This window comes from Notamacropus eugenii, chromosome 4 (assembly GCF_028372415.1).
Source record: "Notamacropus eugenii isolate mMacEug1 chromosome 4, mMacEug1.pri_v2, whole genome shotgun sequence".
NCBI lineage: Eukaryota > Metazoa > Chordata > Mammalia > Diprotodontia > Macropodidae > Notamacropus > Notamacropus eugenii.
Genome location: NC_092875.1, coordinates 218,991,104 through 219,012,219, shown reverse-complemented (window position 1 = coordinate 219,012,219; position 21,116 = coordinate 218,991,104). Strand labels below are relative to the sequence as shown.

General features: G+C 35.5%; 1 protein-coding gene and 1 pseudogene across 3 annotated transcripts in view; both read right to left on the bottom strand.

Annotated features, from left to right (window-relative positions):
• Positions 1-8,559: 8,559 nt before the first annotated feature.
• Positions 8,560-9,234, bottom strand: LOC140500993 (biogenesis of lysosome-related organelles complex 1 subunit 2-like; annotated as a pseudogene).
• A 3,088-nt stretch (positions 9,235-12,322) lies between these two features.
• Positions 12,323-21,116, bottom strand: part of TMX3 (thioredoxin related transmembrane protein 3) — an 87,885-nt gene continuing 79,091 nt past the window's right edge. For 2 of the 3 annotated variants that reach the window (XM_072604141.1, XM_072604139.1), the window contains 3 exons: positions 18,354-18,483; positions 17,501-17,569; positions 12,323-13,236 (listed from right to left, as the gene is read on the bottom strand). In XM_072604141.1, the coding sequence (XP_072460242.1) occupies positions 12,964-13,236; positions 17,501-17,569; positions 18,354-18,483 (472 nt within the window). In that variant the 3' untranslated portion in view covers positions 12,323-12,963. Of the gene's footprint in view, positions 13,237-17,500; positions 17,570-18,352; positions 18,484-19,841; positions 19,926-21,116 lie in introns of those variants that run through there. The other variant, XR_011966006.1, reaches the window with a different exon arrangement.

The following is a 21,116-nucleotide window of genomic DNA, read 5'->3' as shown; positions in this document are numbered from 1 at the left end:
CATTGGAGTTGTGCTCTCTGAAGTTTGAATACTTGACAGTTCAGCTCAAGCAAGGATTTCAGTGTCTGGTACCTTATGCTGCCAAGTGATCCTCACAATCTTCCTAAATTCCAATGGAAGCAATTCAGTTTCCTGGCATGGCACTGGTACACTGTCCATGTTTCACAAGTTATAACAATGAGGTCAGCACAATGGCTCTGTAGATCTTTAGTTTGGTAGTCAGTCTAATACCTCTTCTCTACCAAACTTTTCTTCAGAGCCTCCCAAACACTGAGCTAGCTCTGGCAATGGGTGCATCAACCTCATTATCAACGTGTGTATCCCTGGAAAGTACACTACCAAGGTAAGTGAACTTATCCACAGCATTCAAAACTTCTCCATCTGTTGTAACCAATGGTTCCGTGTATGGATGGTGTGGTGGTGGCTGATGGAGTACCTGTGTTTTCTTGGTGTTGATTATTAGGTCAAAATTGGCACAGGTAGCAGAGAATTGATCCATATTTTGTTGCATCTCAGCTTCAGAGGCTGCACTAAGGGCACAATCATCTGCAAACAGAAAATCATGCACCAACACTCCCTCCACTTTGGTCTTGGCTCGTAGTCTTTTCAAAATGAAGAACTTACCATCAGTATGGTAGTTGACCTTGATGTCACGTTCATCCTCATTGAAAGCATTTGTCAACATGGCTGAAAACATCATGCTAGAAAGCATGGAAGCAAGCACACGCAGCCCTGTTTCACTCCACTGGTGACTGGGAAGCACAAGAGCATTGTCCGTTATCCAGAACATGGACAAACATGCCATCATGAAATTGACGTACAATATTGATGAGCTTCTCCGGGCAACCAAATTTTGATATGACATAATTTTCCATAAGCCCTCACGACTAATGGTGTCAAAGGCCTTGGTCAGACCTACAAACGTGAGAACAATTTGTTCCAATGGCCACGAAGGCAGATGAAGCAGGTGATGTGGAGTGCTTAGAGCTTGGTTAGACACTGAAGACACCAAGGTCATCCACTGCATCCTGAGACATCACCAGTCATCTTGACTCTGTCCTGCTACTAGACTATGATGACAATGAAGGACAGAGTGACGCTGACGACTTGGTGCAACTCTGCCTCACTTAAATCCAATTTACTCACAAATCAAAAGACATCACCCATACCATTTCACTATTATGCCTCAAAGTCCTGTGGCGACAAGCAAGTGATGAAGCAGCAGGTGTGGATACACTGGGAGCTGTAGTCACAACCCTGCACACAAGTCGCCTAGGCCATAGGGTCATTTCTCACTGGAAGCAGCAATGGGACTCGGCAGCCCCCTGGGTGTCTAAGAAGCCTTTTGAGGATCATACTGCTCACCTCCTGGTGTGAGGAATGGGGCTAGGAAAGGAGCCCTAAACATTGTCTGCTTACCCAACCCTGGCCTGATTACCATGGCAGGAGGGGAATCCCACTATGTGGTCAAAACACAAAAAAATGTACGAAAACATCTGCAAAGATGATTCCACTCATCATTGGCACATGGAACATGTGCACACTAATAGACAGCACAAAATTCAGTAGACCTGAAAGAAGAACTGTTCTTGTTGCAACAGAACTCAACAGGTATCGCATCCAAATAGCAGCCCTAAGTGAAACAAAGTTGGCAAATGAAGGTCAGCTTACTGAAGTTGGAGCTGGATACATCTTTTTCTGGAGTGGGTGCAGTGAAGGGGAGTGCCACGAAGCTGGTGTGGGTTTGGCAATCAAAGCTGGTGTGCTTGCCAAAAGGAATGAATGACAGGCTCATGATAATGAGATTGCCACTTGCAGGAAAACACCATGCTACCATCATCAATGTCTATGCTCCCACCATGACAAACCCTGATGAAGTTAAAGAAAAATTTTATGAAGACCTAGAGACCCTAGGTCAATGTGCCAAAAGAGGACAAGCTTATAATTCTGGGCAACTTTAATGCTAGATTCTACAACTAAACATATACTCAAAGTAAGATATTAATGAAAAGTTCCATATTCATTAAAATATTTATAACTTGTTTTGTGGTAGTAAAAAAATGGAAACAAAATAGAACATTGTCAGTTGGGGAATGGCTAATATAAGTTCATTATTATATAAGAGCTCATGAATATAAGAGAATTATTTCTGTGCTCTAAAAACTGATGCATATTATGAATACAGAAAAGCATGGAAACACATGATTTAAAGTAGTGAGATGATTAAAATCAAGAAAACAACATAAACAATTACAAACATGTAAATAAGAACCACAAAAAAATCATGTATTAATGTTAACAAAAATACAAAGAACCAATATGTCCTCTGAGATATAAGAAGACACCCCCACACAACTGCTTTAAGGAGGTGGAAAATGGCATGGGTAAGGAAAATTGCATGTTTTCTGACTTTTTCAATGTATTGATCAGTTTGTGCTCACAGTGAAAGATATGAGTTACTTGAGACCATCTTGTCAAAAATATCTAACATTAGATCTGTTTGTGATATGAATTTTGGGGTAATGGGCCCCTACCTGAATCATCAGAGAATAACCTACTATCCCTACATAGTCAGGATAGTTTCTGCTCTCAGTCCCTTCAGTATTAAACAACTATTGAGACTCAAGATCCTAGTACACCAAAGGTTTGTTCTTTTCTTGGATGCAATGAGAGTGTGCCCACACTGATAACAAAAGACTAGTCATTTCAAACTTTACAAAACTCTGAGCTCATACATGACAAAAGCCATGGTTCAGGTCTGGAGAATTAATCTCCTACTCATTTGGTCACATCTGACATAGTAATCCCTTAACTCCTTAGAACATCAGTCTCTTTAAGAATATTATCTGAGGGAGATGGAATGTTTTCTACCTACTTTACCTTCCCTTAATATTCCTCTAGGGATTTTCAGAAAACTCACACAAGACGGAATTTGGATCGTACTCCTGCCTGAGCATTTGATGGAATACTCTATACCAGCTCAGATGCTCTTCTCTCTCTTTCCCCTTTTTTTCTCCTTTCCTCCTTGCTCCAATTTCTAATTCCATCTCTTGGTTTTGTTTTGTCCCTCAGACCATTCTAAGTCTGGGCAGGGAGAGAAAACCATCCCAGAAAAACTACCCATAGATCTAAGTGTCACTGAAATGCTCAAAATGCTTAAAAGGCTACCTTTTTTGCCCACCAAGTTCAAGCTTCATTGACTACCATTTAAGGTCTTCCACAACCTGGTACCTACTTTCTTTTCAGTCTTTACATAGTATTTCTCCCTTTTCTTACACTCATATTACAGTCAAACTGATCTAATTATTAACCTCTTTATAAGCCTTGTCTGGAACGCTCTCCACTTGTTAAACTATTACCCATCCAACTCAAATGCTGCTTCCACTAGAAAACTTCCTTAATTCTCGATTAGCAAATGGATTTTTCTTCTCAAATGGCACATAACCACTTGTACCATTCCGATGCATTTATATATTATTTTGTACTTATTATCTGTGTTATATCCTTCTGTTGAATACTAAGTACCATGAGACAAAGAGCATGAAGTAGGAGAGGAATACATCCTTCAATTAACTTCCTTCAATTCAGAAAGTCTTCTTTTGGATTAGGTTGCCTATTTTTCTGGCAGCCAAACATGCTACTAGAAATTCAATTTAATTCACATTTATTAAATATTTATGTGAGAAGTAAATAAGTGGTGCAGTGGATACAGCAATGGACCTAGAATCAGTAAGATGAGTTTAAATTCAGCCTCAGTCACTCAACACTATGTAACCTCTATGTTTCACTTTCCTCATCTGTAAAATGATATATAATAGCACCTTCTCCCCAGGGTTGTTACAAAGATCCAATGAGATATTTGTTAAGTGCTTTGCAAACCTTAAAAGCACTGTATACAAATACTAGTTGTTATTGGCAATGCTGACACAAAAATGAAAAGAAAAAAAAAGCCCCTGATCTCAAGAGCTTGCAATTCTATTTTTTGGGGGGAGAAAGTGGGACAATGGAGAAAAATTAAATATAAATCCATAAAGTAATATCTTAGAGAGAGTACAGGTTGAAAGTGACAGTTTACCTACAGGACAGGGCAATTATTTAGAAGCCACACTAGAAATGCAAGGTAGAATAAGATAGAGACACAGGAGGGATATGACTGACATGAATGAGCATGAATGATGAGTGATGGTGGCCAGGGAAAAGAGTTTCTGATTACAAGGATTCTGGAGCCATTAGACAATAGATGTCATGTCATTCATAACAGCAACAGTAAACATAATTTGATTATCAGTTGAATTTCAGAATTTAGAATGAAAAGAACCCTTTGATTATTTAGAATATTTTTTCCCTTTTATAAACTAGGAAAATAGGGCCAATGATATATTTATAAAAGTAGATATTATATATACCTATGTTAGAAATGTTAAATTTGTTAAAATTTGTGGTACTGTAAAAACAACTATTAGCTAAAAGTAGAAATAAATTTACTCCTCTTAATTGACCAAAAGCCAAAGTCTCTCCTATAGGTTATTCTTCAAGTAGATTTCAAAGTATGGAAATTTTCATAATTTGTATTCTAATTATCTGAAGTCTGTCTCAAATTTAAAAGGCCAGCTTCTCTCTACTGAGCTCTATGATTAGACTTCTTTCTTTCTTTAACCTTTTTACAATTCGGTTATCCAATTTGTTTGCCTAAAGGGAAGATCTGCACCTGATCACAAAGTCCAATCACTTACTTAAGAATCACATTTGATCACTAAATGATAGTTATTGAGCATAACTACTCTCAGATGCTAGAGATGTTTCTGGGATTTTTGTCCAACAATATTTAGTGGAGAGCTTGGTAGAGTTTTGTATTTGGGTTAGTACCTGATCATATCACTGTTTAAATTAAATTGGGAAGATAGAAACAGGTAATACTAATCAAGATTTTTTATTGATTTAAGTAATATTAAATGTACCAGGAAGATGCCTCATGCATTCTGAAACTTAGGCAGATAAGCTATAATTTACTTCTATAACAAAAGCAGGTTCAAGGCAATTTAGCCATCTCCCATCTTTGGAGGAATGGTAGTGGAGGTAAAAAGAAAGATAAATAAGCCTGGCTGGATATAACCTACTTTCTTGTTCACAAGAATAGAAGCTGCTTTCCTAAAGCCATTACTGTTATACTACCGCATCCCCACACTAAAGATTAAGAATAAGGTGTCACAGTGGGGCTACTGAAACAGTACTGTACATACTAGTAAAGTATTTGACCTCTGGATACTCAGAAGGAATGGACATAAAATATAATTTTACCGCAGAGCACTGAAAATCTAATAATTATTTAAAATACACCAAATACTATAAAAGCTTACAAGTTCAAGGTATCATATTTAATAGCCATAATACATTCATTTTAAAGCAAAGCAAATGGGATTTTTTAGATTGTGCCTATGCATTTTGTAATCCTTGTGTCAGAGGCTCCCTCTTGGCACAATGGGCCTGGGTACAGTTTGGAGGACTTCCTCCTTCTCGAGCTCCCTGCTCCAGTGCAGATAATTCAGAACTTCCATATTTGGCATCTCTCCCCATTCCATCCCCCCTACATATACCCTAAGGTATAGTTATCAATTGATCTTACAAGTATGTGGGATCTTAAGGCTCGAAGATAAGTTTATTTATAGATTAATCAGAGGGAAAATACATCTCAAAGCCCACAGAAAACAAGAATATCCAACAACGAACAATCCTCCCCCAAAGATTTACATAGCTCCAATAACTTACTGTATAGCCCTGGGTAACGCTCCATCAAGGTCTACTCTGGAATCTTGGGGCGGCTACAGGGTGCAGTGGAGTCAGGAGGATCTGAGTTCAAATCTCACCTCAGACACTTGACACTCACTACCTGTGTGGCCTTGGGCAAGTCAGGTTAACCCCAATTGTCTCATCCTGGGTCATCTCCAGTCATCCTAATGAACATCTGGTCACTGGATTCAGATGGCTCTGGAGGAGAAGTGAGGTTGGTGACCTGCACAGCCCTCCTCATTCAAAACAAAGTCAAGTGCAAATCATGTCATCATTTCTCTGATGGCATGGTCTTCTCTGGCAACGAAGGACAAACACACACACCTAATGACGTTGATTCAAATTAGGATATTCTCATCATTCTTGACATGAAAACCTTGTCCTAGATAGTTTTATAAGGTTTTAAGTAATAGACAGATATCATATATCTTAATAAGAAAATTGTCAAAAAATAATGTGGTCACATTTTTAAAGATAGCTTAATAGTTTGATCTTTATGATAACTTTTCCTACAAATATCTTTATGTGCCATAAAATCTCTTACATATGGAATAATCAGTCTGTTGGACAACCTACTAAGCAATTAGTTCAGATTGTTGCATATATTATATTTAAAAATAATAAAATTCTATTTGCATACTATAATTTGAAACTCAAGACTTTTGAGTAGTTTCTTCCTAGTTTTACTGAACATAAATCTGAGATATTGGTCAAAATAAATGTGTTGTACATACTATAAACTTGTTATAATTTATTCAAAATCAAATATTCATATCACATAACATTTAATGACATTTCTAAACTGATATCCTAAAGTATGGTTTACTCTATCAGGTGCTTGGGCCTCTAGTGACAATTTTGAGTTGTAAGGGCAGAAAGATTCATTTAATAGCTACAAAACTATATAAACTAATTACTGCATTTCTGCAAATGCTACCCTGGAGAGGTAGCATGGTCTATGACAGAGGAATCAGATACTGCATGTGTCCCTTAGCACTATACTATGGCTCAAACCAGATTAAAATATAATTGGGAAATATTTAACAAAATAAAAACCACAATACAATTTTACATTTTAAAACTAAATCAACGTGTAGTCCACAGGGATTCTTTTATATGAACTAGTCACCCCCATTTCTATTTAACACCATTTGTATAGTAGATAAAAGTTCACATTAGAACTAGATTGACAGATAAAGTGCTCATTATGTGTCAGGAACTGTATACAACACTGGGAATGCAAAGATAATCAAAACAGACAGTCCCTATTCTCAAGGAGCTTTGTTCTAGTGAGTGGAAGATAGCACATAACAGGAGGGGAAGGGAAAGGTATATCCAAAAAGAGGCTAGGAGCAAGGCGAGTAAGGTTTGGAACTGAGAGAAGAGAGCATGTATAGCCTGGGCATTTCTTGAAATGGTGGTCTTGGGAAGGAAATCACAGTTCAGAAGAGAGGGCCACATGGTGAGAGGTCGAGATGACTGCTGACACATACTGGGTATGCAACTCTAGAAAAGGACTCAACATCCCATAAGTCTTTTAAGCAGCTCTTTGGACTGCATTTGTGGAGGGAGTTTGCTCATCTAGGAGCTCTCTACACAAGTCCTTATCCTCTACTTTCACCCTAAAGATTTATTCTAAAAAGAAGTAATTCTATCGTGAATAAAAAGAGTTCGGATTGGAACTGGGAAAAGTAAGCATGGATGGAGTAGGCATTTCATGAAATGGTAGGCCCAGGCAGGAATTCACAATTTAGAAGAGAGGGCCACAAGGTGAGAGGTATCAACATGATGACTGTTGGGAGGAATTAGGGGTGGAAAAGTTCAGAGTGTAGTGGATCTATGAAAAATGGAAATCCAAAACCAGTTCCGGTGAGAAGGGGGGAAATATCTATTTATCTTTATAATGCTACCATTAAGATACATAGGTCAGCATTAAATTTAAAATGGAGTAGAATGGGGGCAACTGGTGCAGCACCTGTAGTCAGGAAAACCCAAGATCAAATCTGCTCTCAGACACTGTGTGAGCACTTAAATCTACTTACTTCGGTTTTCTCATGTGTAAAACGTAAATGGTAACAGTGGCTAACTCACTGCTGTGAGGATCAAATGAGATAATATTTATTAAAGTTTTTAGGACAACTTGGCATAGTAGGCACTATATAAATGCTTATTCCTGTCCCTATTCTCTAGAATATCAGTAATCATACCCAGCAGGGTGGATGAGAATAACAATATATATGATCAGTTTTATGCTTTATATTAATGTTTTTTCATTGCGAGCCATTCATTTTTTATTACCAAATAATTAGCATATAACAAGTATAATATAAATGTTTCTTATATCTACTACACCCATGCTATCCAAAACCCTAGCTTTTCTATAACTTCATAATCCTGTAAGGTGTGTAAATTATTTTATGTTTCTTTATAATTTTATCATTTGAAGCACAAACTATTCTGATTTTTCTTTTTCTCATGGATCAGCACTTATTATTTAAGATCAAGAACAGGTTATGAATAGGATGGGGGATCTAGGGAAGAGGGAAGAAGGGAGAAGACAGGGAGACGAGAGCCTCTCATCTGTGTCTGCTCTAGATGGGCTTGATCCTGATTTCTGAGCCTTGGTCCAGGGCACACAACAAAGCACAGGATAAGATGGGGTTCCAGTGGGGTCCAAGTTTAGGCAAACATCAGGGGTGGCCAGAGTTATACATCCAACCAGAGGTGTGGGCTGTGATTCTCCTTGGACTGGCAGCACCACTTTTAGGAACTGAAGCATAGTGATGTTCCATCCCACCTGAATCAGCTCTTATGAAACATTCTTGTAATTAAAGTCTCTGTGCTAAAGAAGTCTTTCAGCACCTTTCTAACTTCTTGTACTTTGCTTCTAGTTTCTTTGAATATGCATTCAATTTGTAAGCTGCCTGCTCAGGAGCTGCTACTTGCTCAATTAAAGTGATCTGATCTAGATAAGGCTGAAGTGCTGCATATTTTTGGTTTAAATTCTTTAGGTTTCTACTTATGTTTACTGCAATATCTTTCATTTTTAGATACTTCAAGTTAGTTTGTTCATATTTTCCATAAATTTATAGTCTTCCTGGTGGTTGTCAGCTCACCCATCAGGTATGTGGTCATTTTGGAGAATGTGTCCTGGCACAACCCCATGATGTCCGCCTCAGTGGGCTTCGTGTCCTCCTCAGCCATCTGCACCACAGCATTGTCTAGTCTGAGGGAAGGAAGGAGAAAAGATGGAGGGAATGATGAGGATGGGGGAAGAGGAAGGAGGGAAAGGAGGGAGGGGAGGTGACAGGTGACAGGGAAGGGGAAAAGAGGGGAATGATGAAGAGTGGAAGGAGATAAGAGGAGGGGGTGGCAGCTGTGATTTTTCACAGGCATAGAGTTTTAAGTGTTCACATTTATAATTAATAAGTTTATGAGTTTAAGTTAAGTAAGTCTTTTAACTTCTAGACAACAGAGTACAAATTGAGGTTCAGGATCTATTTAATAATGGTGGATTACATTTCTAATGATTTAGCACCACCCATGGTCAACATCCATTAGAACAGCTCTAAATAAGAGGGAGAACAAATCAATGAACACATTTTATCAAATCATATGATAAAAAATACATAAAAAGTGGATTCTGGAACATCCAAAGGTCTTAACAGATATGTAGTGGCAGTCTGTGCTTCTTAAAGGAAGCAAGGATTTGTTATTCAAACCAGAGATAGCTGATGCAAACTATACTTACAAAGACCCATTTTTGAATCTTAAAAGATGAAAAATGGCCAAAAGAAGGTAAGTTCCTTAAGTGCAGAAACCTTTTAAACAATCGACATTTCATGTATATATGTTATATATACATACACACACATATACATATATACATACACATACATGTTCCTTTGAAAGGCATTGTCTTAATGTCAACTCTAACAAAAACACCTGTTTAAAAAGAAAAAAAAAGCAGGTTGCATCTGGTTATGTAGGTCACATCACGATGCCAACGGATTCACAGAACAAATGTTGGGGGGCTATGATATAAGGACCTATGCCCCCTATTCCATTCCTATTTTATAAATAACTACCCAATCCTAAGTAGAACATTAGTCCATACTGGAAAATAAAAATACATTACAACATTTTTTTCAATTAATTTATTGTAGAAAAACAAAGGTTTACACGCAGTACCATAAGGCAGCACATCATAAATTCAGTTATGTTAGATTTTCAGAAACCTTTACATAATTAGTCCAAGGTAAAGTAATAGAAAATTATTTTTTGCCCTCTCTTGGACTCAGACGTCTAATTTCTTTCAGGAAAAAATATATATATAAAAATAAAATGCTAAAACAAATCTCACAAATTAAGTCACAAACCGATCTTTTTGCATACTATTACAATACTATCAAGATATTAAGAATAGGTATGTGATTTTTTTGCTCTTCACTCCACAGAAATGCAATTCTGGGATGAAGTACTGATGAAGATGTGAGTGCATTTAAATTGTTATTTTTTTAAAACAGCATAGCTGGTTATTTTAACAACTCATCTGTACCTGAGTGAGACATATGTCTTTATGCAAACTTAGACTGGACAGCCCACCAGATATTTGGTATATTATTCCACAGCAGGTGCCAGCAAGCACTATCTGTTAAAGAGAATATAGAAACTCTGAAACGGAAACTCATCAGAAGACTCCTCTATATAATTTTAGGCTGTATTTGCTATAGAAAGAAATAATGTGAAAAACAAAGAGAATTTGGGGAGAGGCATATAGGCAGGTTGAGAAAACGATTAACCCAATTTCTCTTTGAAAATGCTGAAAAAACTCTTATTTAAATATTATCTAGGCACCGGTTTACTAGCCAGCAGGCATCTATAATCCTTCTGAGCTCTATATAGCACACTCAAAACTATGCTTGAAAAAAAAAAAACACAAACAAAATCCACTAAATTAAAGAAGTAGAAATCCCAAATTAGCATATGATTTTTCATACAGTAGTTATTTCATTTTAACATGATGCACCCCATGAACCACTGGCAGCTGTGTTCTTTAAAAGCCCAACCAAAGAAGGAGTTTGACTTTTAAATGTTTTTTTTCTCACCACATAATTTTGCTAAAATTTTTCCAGGGCAAAGAGATTGTGGAAGAAAAGTACAATAAGAAAGAAACAAGATTTGTATTACATCAGTTGGCAGATAAATTTTTTTTTAAATTCCTACTCTGAAGTTTAAAAAAAAAACTTAATTTTCAGAAGGATAATGGAGTCTTCCTCTATTCCTAAATCACAAAGATTAAAGTCTTCCGGATGCAGAAATTTTAAAATAAAAATGAAAAGTGAGGCAAAGAACAATTGGAGCAAAGATAGAGTTGAGAAAAGAAACTACTATATCACAAAAGTGAACTTTCAAATTATATAGTAAGATCGCTAAGTTATCTGTGTATATAAAATAGGCTGTGATTTTTCCTGAGGTCATTCATTTTAGGTGGAGATTATAGAAAGATATTTAGTTTTGAGGGTCCAAAGTCATGCTAATGACTAAATCTGACATGGTCAAAAGAAATCAGTGATCTTTTCTATAACAATTTCTTCATATCCATGATTGTTAAGCATTCACGCCTTACACTGACTCTCAATGTAGGCATTGGTAATTTCCAAACTTTGCAATGTGGCCGTACAAATTCAAGTGTTATACAATAAGAAAGTTAACATTCATGTCCAAAAGAGAAAATGAATAAGTATTATCAAATAGAATTTGCCAATTAAATTATACATAGTAAAATTTAATTTAGGAATATAATAATTTAATGCCACAGCATATTTGTTTTATCATAAAAAGTAATGAAGCTGGCATGTATTTAAACAATGAGTGCTGCAATAAGAAACGTTAAAAATTATAAGCACAAGGAATCATAATAAAACTGTTGTTAATATTGCCTCTGTACTTGTAAAATCAAAAATTTAAGTTCAGTTTCTATGGTAATCCTCACAGCATCAGTGCTAATTAAAGGTTAGCTCCTTGGGAACAGAAAATAAGATAACTTATACTTCCAGTAATCTGGGCTTGAATTAGAAATCATTTTTATAACTGAATATTTAAGAAAAACATATTATATGGGATAACTTGAATATGTAATGTTTAAATACACAAACAACTAATAGCTTTCTGTTCAAATGGTAGCTAAAATAAAAATGATCAAATATAAATCCAAACTAAAATAAATACACTGTCATGTAAAAATAAAAATCTATAGATATCACTCTGTATAGTTTTAGTGCAGTATTTAAATAAGGGTATAAAATGAAAGGATAGGGACAATGAGGAGATGTATAGAAGATGACCCTTAATAGATATTCTTTCTCAAGAGTTTTTGTTTTATAACGTTACATAACCTGTCATAATAAGCTTATGCCAACAACTTTTAAAAACAATATTACCTAAATACAGCCTACACAGTGAGGTGTACATTTCCATGGAATAACTGCAAATCTAACAAGTTTGATGGGTTTAAAAATATTTCTTTAAGTAATTTTCCTTAAGACATGAAGGCAAGCATAGGGTTGCTGATTTGGGGTTTAGGGCAGATCTATACACAGATTTTATGACAATGCAAAAAAGTAAAGTCTGTTCTCCTTTTAACCACTGAAATAAAACTGGCATGCTATGTAAAGTTAAAGTCTGAATAACATGAATAGTTATATGTGGGAGAAATCATTACAGGTCTTACACATTCAAAGTGCCCATCTTTGAAATGGCCAGAATAAATACCCACTTTTAACTTTTTTTTCAAAAATATAATTGAGAGTGTTATTGTTTTAAGTGAAAACATGTCTTCTATCTGACTGACAGATGTAAATATTCTGCCCCAGAACTTCAACTTTGTCAGATAATATTCAAATAAAGAAATATATAAATTGAGTTAGTTTCTTGCTTTGATGTTTATCAATAGTAAACTCTGAAAACTGCTTTAAAAAAAAAAATATAATTTCTTATCCATAAGACCCACCTTTTCCCCAAAATATGGGAAGATTTTAGTCCAGGAATTTGATATTAGCAAAATACAGATCAGACGTTTTCCTCAGCAAAGATCATGATTAAATGGCTAAATTCAATAAATAAGTTTGTTTTTTTAATTAGAAATCCTATCAAATAACCTAAATCATAGAAGATTCAGTCATTTTTCTTTTCCAATATATCTTTGGGTTCCTGGTCCGCATCTGAAAGTACTAGAGAATTCCCACTGTTTTCTTCCTTTTTTTCTTCCTCATTGCCTTCATCTCTTACATCCGTAGTTTCAGTTTCCCTTTTAGATACTTCAATTCGTTCTTCTGTATAAGCTACATCTGTGTCAGCAGTGTAGATTCCATAACACATGATGCTGATGACACCCAGTGGCAGGCCAAAGAGAAAACAGCCCAAAAATGGTGAGCTTCTGAATACAGACTAGAAAAAAAGAGTGAGAACTCAGTTCTATTTGGATTTTTGTCACTTAAAAACATTTCATCTACAATGCTCATATAAAAATCAACACATCTATATTTTTATTTCATAAAATAAATGTCGACAAATTTATAGAATATAAATAAAAAATTTAACATGCCTACAGTAAAAGATAAAACTAACAGTATAAAGACATAAAACCTAGAGCTTTAGTTTCTTTGTAAGAAAGAGCAAATAACAGATTTGTTAAGTTTGATTTGCGCTTCATTTGATCTATCTCAATGCAGTTACCTACAGGACACATCAACAAAACACAACAGCAAATAGTTTAGTTTACTATTTCCTTCCTATCTGGGTCAAACAGAGGTGCAGAAAGACATGTTATCACCAGCGGTAATGGGGCTACCCAGAACTTATTTGATCGGCTTTAGTGCTCACATTGCTTAGACAAGATGGGAGTCACTAAATGTAGTTCTTCTAATAACATGGATGAGGAGCAGATCTTACTATTTGCCCTGTCACTGCATCCTAAGGTTTGTCAGCACTTGTGTTCATCCTCTTTCCTTACCGAAGAAGACCAAGCAATCAGCGAAATAATGACATGGCTTGCACTTGACTTTGTTTTGAGCGAGGGAGGGCTGTGCAAGGTTACCCGCCTCACTTCTCCTCCAGAGCCCTCTGAATCCAGTGACCAGATATTACTGAGGATGACTGGATATGACCCAGGATGCACTGGGAGACCTTGGCCCCTTTAGGCCAAGGTCCATGCAAGTACTCACTTAGGGTGACATAACTAATGCCCATTCATTGAATAGGTTTGTTTAAGAAGTAGTCAGGACATGGCCCCTTTAATGAGGTAAAGAAAAGAAAGACATCAGGCTGGGAGGGAAACAGCAACAGTTACTGTTGATAATCACTCTGAAGTCAGGAAGATCCAGAAGAGAGCCTCTAGGCAGGGGGCAGGGGTCCCATAGTGTCTGAGCTTCAGAGTGCAGTATGCTCAAGGGAAAAGTGAGGGGAGAGAAGGGGAAGTTCAGTCTACTTCCTGCTAAACTGTGATACTTTCCAAAACAATGATCTGCACCAGCACTTCATCTACTAACTATTTGAAGTCCACTGTCATCAGATTATGCCACAAATTCCAAAGTATACAACAACCACCATTCAAGAATGATCGTTACCTTTACCAAGTTGTCCATGTCTCTTATGTCACGTCTTTCCCTTAAACATCCATATAGATGATATATCTGATACCAACGTCTGACAGTTTTATGCAGCACTTCTACTTCATTGATCCTCAACTATATTTTAGCCAAATTTCAGTCTCATATAGTAAAACTCCAATTCGACACACGTATAAAGACTAATACATACAAGGCCTATGTAAGGGATGGGGTATAAAGAGAACAAATTTCAGGCTTTGCTGTTAAGGAACTATATTATCCACCTCTAAGATCATGAACTTGGTGCTTTCCTCCAATGCTGGTTGACAATTCTTTAATTTATTTATATTTAATTTAATTCAGTTACAATCTATTCATTCACTCTTCTTAGTTTCTTCTACCCATTAACTTTCTTTTTATTCTACCTAACCCTACAACTGTATGGAAAATGACTGTTACAGATCACTAAAAACTTAAGTGGCTGGGTATTCTTGACATTTATAGCATTCAACACTATTAAACACTTCACTCCTTTGAAATTAATTTAAAAATTATTTGATTTACATTTTTCCAGGGATGGAATTGGGAATGAAGGTTACAAATTTTACTGATTCTTAAAATAAAAAAGTACTATTTTACAAACTTCAAGTTAATTAAGAAATTCCTTCAAGACACAGCAAAAGAATAATTTTCCACCTTGCAATTCAAATTTACTACCTCTCTGCATTAACCATAGGAATTAGTGTAAAGTTTTATAATTAGATATTTGTATCTATATTTATACAAATTTATATAAATAATTATACAGATTACTTGTTATATATATATGTAAATAGATGGATGGATGGATGGCTAAGTGAGATGAAGGACTTTATATACTACTTTTCATTAGTGAATACTGAATTGCAGTTAATTCACTTACCTTATGCAAGTCATTAGAAGCAACTACTATTTTTCAGAAGACTAGATTATTTGTTAATAAAAAATATAGAATGGTTTGTTGTTGCTCAGTCTTTATAGTCGTGTCCAACTCTCTGTGACCCCATTTGGTGTCTTCCTGGCAAATATACTAGAGTGGTTTGCCACTGCTTTCTCCAGCTCATTTTACAGGTGAGAAACTAAGGCAACAAGGTTAAGTGAACTGCCCAAGGTCACAAAGCTACTAAAAGTGTCTGAAGCCAGATTTGACTCCAAGAAGCTAAGTTTTCCTCAATTCAAGCCTGGTACACTACCCACTGTGCCAACTAGATACCTACTGAACGGTTTAAGTCTGGTTAATGCAAAACATATCTTATTAGCAAAAAAGTCTAGCAGCGAGAGACAGAAGAAAAAATTCCACTTAAAATAACTGTAGACAATATAAAATATTTAGGAGTCTACCTGCCAAGACAAACCAAGGAACATAATTACAAAACACTCTTCACACTAATAAAGTCAAATCTAAACCACTGAAAAAATATCAATTGCTCATGGGAAGGCCATGCTAATATAATAAAAATAACAATTCTACCTAAATTAATTTGCTTATTCAGTGCCATACCAATCAAACTACTAAAAAATTACTATATATAGTTAGAAAAAAATCGCCACCACCATGTGAAAGAACAAAAGATGAAGAACATCAAAGTAATTAGTGAAAAATTACAAAGGAAGGAGGTCTAGTCATACCAGATCCAAAACAACTATAACTATAAAGCGAATTATCAAAACTATTTGGTACTGGCTAATAAGTACAGTGGTGGATCATTGGAATAGGTTAAATACACAAGACACAGTAGGAGTCAATGACTAATTACTAACAGTGATGTACTGTTTGATAAATGCAAAGATTCCAGCTTTTGGGAAAAGAACACACTGTTTGACAAAAACTGCTAAGAAAGCTGGAAAACAGCATGGCCGAAAATAGGCACAGACCAACGTCTCACAACATATACCAACATTAGGTCAATATGGGTGCATCATTTAGACAAAAGGGATGATACCACAAGCAAATTAGGAGAGCAAAAAATTTTACCTGTCAACTCCACAGAGAAGGGAAGAATTTATGACCAGGTAAGAGACAAGAGAACATTATTAAATGCAAAATGGATAATTTTGATTACATTAAATTGAAAAGGTTTGCACAATCAAAACCAAGGCAACCAGAAGCTTCAGAAAAGCAGAAAGCCGGGAAACAATTTTTACTGCCAGGGTTTCTGATAAAGGCCTCTTTTCTCTCTGAGTCAAATTTGTTAAGAATGTAAATCATTCCCCAATTAATAAATGGTCAAAGGAGATAAATATGCAGCTTTCAGAGAAAGAAATTAAAGCTCTCTATAGCCAGGTGAAAAAATGCTCTAAATCACTATTGATTAAAGAAATGCAAATTAAGACAATTTTGAGTTGCCACCTCATACCAATCAGATTGGTTAATATAATAGAAGATGAAAATAACCAATGTAGAAAATGTGGGAAAATTGGAACACTAATGCATTGTTGGTGGAGATGCAAAGTGATCTAACCATTCTGGAGAGCAATTTAGATCTATGCCCACAGGGCTATAAAACTGTGCATACCCTTTGATCCAAGCAGTACCACTACTGAGTCTGTATGTCAAACAGATCACAAAAAAGGAAAAAAGGTCCTACATGTCCCAAAATATTTGTAGCAGTTCATTTTGTGGTGGCAAAGAACTGGAATTTGAGGGAATACCCATCAGCTGAGGAATGGTTGAACAAGTTGTGGTATATGAATGTAATGGAATTACATTCCATTGTGCTATAAGAAATAATGAGCAGGTAGATTTCAGAAAAACCTGGAAAGGCTTAAATGAACCAATGCTGAGTGAAGTGAGCCGAACCAGAACTTTTGTGCAAAGATCAACTATGGTAGATTTAGCCTTCTCCACAATAAAATCATCTAAGATAACTGCAAAAGATTCATGATGCAAAATGCTATCCACATCCAGAGAAAGAACTACGGAGTCTGAATGCAGGTCAAAGCATTTTTTTGTATTTTCTTTTCTTTCTCATGGCTTTTCCCTTTTGCTCTTCTTATTCTTTCACAACATGACTAATATGGAAATATCTTTGATCGTTATTTACTTTTCCCCAAAAAAATCTTACCACAACAGTAGTCCTGACATCATAACATATTCTTTTCAATCTTTGCAAAATTCCATCACCACCTCGGGCCTGGAAATTCAGACAAAATATAAGTGAAAGAGACACAAAGTGTTAATGTTTTTGTCTATTTCTCTTTACATCATATTATAATTGTTACTAGAAGATACTTTCAAATGATAAAAACTTAGAGCTTGTTTAGAAGATGGAAATCTGGATGTTCAGAGGTCTGAAGATCATGCCAAATTATGACTGGATAAAAGAACTTGGAGTCTTAGACTGGAGAACAGAAGATTTGGCAAGGACATAAGTGCCTTGAAATATATAAAGGGCAGTTCTGTGGTAGATGGGTTAGATCTGTTAAATTTGGCCAGAAGTCAGTACTAGAAATAATACTTGGCTTGATATAAAGACAAATTTCCTAACTATTAAAACTACCTACTATTGGATGCTTAGGGAGGTAGAAGATTATCCAGTATCAGATGTTCTCATGCGTAACAGCTAAATGTCAACTTATATTAGGGATATTACAGAGATTGTCTCTCAGGTTTGGAATGGAATAGATAATCTCTGAGATTCCTTCTAAGTGAGTTTCTATGTGTGAGAAGGAAGAAAAAGAGATGGAACAGTCAGAAAATCAGGTGAAGTATAAGAATAAAGTGTCATGGAAGCCAAAGGAAGATACAATATTGAGAAGCAGAGGGAGATTTCAGTTTTAAATGCTACAGGATGAGGCTTTACAAAAGACTTGTATTTGGCACTCTGCTTACCATACCCCTTTAGAGTGAAAAAACAACAACAAAAAACCTGACTAAATAGTTTTACAGTTTTATTTAAACTGAATTCAGCCACTTACTTCTATTGTGCCATCCAAAATATCATTAATGAACTGCATCACATCTTCAGGACTCTCAATATGTCTAGTTGGCAGAAAATACTGATGGTTTGAAGTATTTATTGCAACTACAGTTGGAACACTCAATTCACTAAAAATGTGAAAAAGACAGAGGTCAAAATACAGAAATTCACAGTATACTTATACGAACTAAAACAATAAACGGATACAGGGAACAGACTTGCGATTTCACTGACACCACAGAAAACTCTCAGATGAAGAAACTCCATGTTTCAATGCAAGGCTACAAATTAGTCTTAAGAGAGTTGCATGAAACAATGAGAGGTTTATGAACTTGTTCAGATTCACTTAGACATATGTCAAAGCAGAGAATATTCTTTATCCAAGACCAGCTCAATATTCACTACATCCCATTAGTTCTCCTAAAATTTAGTTTTAAGTTTACATATGCTAACATTTAGGTGACTATATCAAATAGCGTACCCTTTCACTTTTCAGTATGTAATGCCTGCATTTCCAAAGGATGTTTTCAACTTTCAAACTTCAGCATTAAAAATTTTTTAATATATGTTAGTAAGCATCCTACCACTAAGGTTTTAAATGAAAACCAAACATACAATCTTAGGCATTTATTATTTTTAAATTTAAGACAAATATAATTTAGGACTTTCACTTATGATAAATACATAATATTTATTTCAAATTGCGTTCAAAACTGAGTAACTTACAGTTTCACAAATTGTTCTATATACATAGCAACCGGACACCTGGTTAAACTGCCTATTCACCTTTACTTAAGAAAGGTACCAAGAATTCTTAGTCTCTTTTGCTGGTTTACTAAGATTTATATATCATAATATAAATCTAACAAGTCTACTTCAATGAACATAAAAATTACTCAAAAAAAGAAACTCATAAAGATTTTTACCTCATATATAAAGATAAAATGAAAACACATTTAAAATGCAAAGTGGAAATTATTCCCCTCCTCTATTTTAAGGAACTATTTTAATTAACTAAAAACAGGTAGAGAATTATTACCTGAAACTTTTGTTTTAAGTTTAATTAACTAAAATCTGATGATCCAAAGATATTAAGAAGCATAATTGAGACTCATTCAAGTGCCTAAAGACCAGGAATAACAAAGAAACTGCAACTGCATTTCTAAGTACCTAATATTTATTGAAATACTGGAAATAACATGCTTTGAATCTTTTTTCAATATATTAATTACAAATTTGATGGTATTCCCTTTAAAGCTGGCCCAATTAGTCTCACTTTAGCTGTACTATGTACTTATAAAAAGAAACTGTACTTTTTTCAAAATATTACTTTTAAACTAATTCAAGTTAGATATTTCCCAATTAATTAATCAGTCAAATTAAAAATTTTACAACACCAAAACAAGTTTTATATTGAAGCATTTTACTTCTGGTTGCTAGGTGGGACAGTGGATACAGTACCAGTCCTGGAGTCAGGAAGACTCACCTTTCTGAGCTCCAATCTGGCCTCAGACACTAACTGTGTGACTCTGGACAAGTCACTTAACCCTGTTTGCCTCAGTTTCCATATCTGTAAAATGAGTGGGAGAAGGAAATGGCAAATCACTCCAGTATCTTTGCCAGGAAAATGCCAAATGGAGATACAAAGATTTGGACATAACTAAACAACAATTTTACTTCCATATAAGATAATTCTACTCCCTCCTCTTTTGTTCTAAATGATATGGTTTATATGGAGAAAAATAATTTCCAGTTTAATAATGCAAAACAGGAATTGACCAGAAAGCCATAGAGATTTCATAGATAAGGAAAGGTATTAAATGTCAGAAGCTAAATTTGAATTTAAGACCTCTGGGTCTGGAGTCATTAACCTTTCTATTGTACGGATTTCAAATGTACAATTGAAAGCCAACATACTTTCAACTGTAGTCACCAAATGATTCCAAGAAATAAATGCATGATTCAGAGTTCACAAAACAGCAAGCAGCCCAACTTAGTTGGAACTTAGAATGCATGAAAGGAAGTAATATGGGGGGAAAAAAACAAAAACAAAACTCTATAAACAGGTGAGAGCTGTGTTATGAAGGGATTTAAAAAGTAACCACAGGAACTGACATATTTTTATGAGCAGCAAAAGGGAGTTACTTGAGCATCTTTTAAACAGGGAAGTAACATGATTAAATCAATATTTTAAAATCATTTTGTCAGATGTGTGGAGGATGGATTGCAGTGGAACAAGACAGTGCAAAGAGGTGAATTAACTATCTATTGCAATAGTACTGCAAAAAGTAAATGAGATTTCGAACAAGGGTGGTGGCTACATGAAATAAGTGAAGAGGGAAGATGAAAGAGCTATATTGGAAGTATAATTTATATGACCTGGCAAATAGTCAGGAAAGGAGAATAAAGGATGAGTGAAAAACTGGTAATAATGATGATGGTCTGAATCAGGATAATTACAAGGATGGTAGTATCTTTCATTAAAAATTGAAAAGTTACACAAGGGGTATGGTTTGTTGTCATTTTTCAGTCATGTCCAACTCTTTGTGACTCCTTTGTGGGTTTTCTTGGCAAAGACACTGGAATGGTTTGCCATTTTCTTTTCCAGATTACTGTACAGATGAGGTACCTAAGGCAAACAGGGTTAAGCAACTTTTCAGGTTCACAAAATAAGTGTCTAAGGCGAGATCTGAACACAGGATAAGAAGCTGCCTGACTCCAGACCCTATCCAGTTCTCTATCCATTGTGCCATCTAGCTCT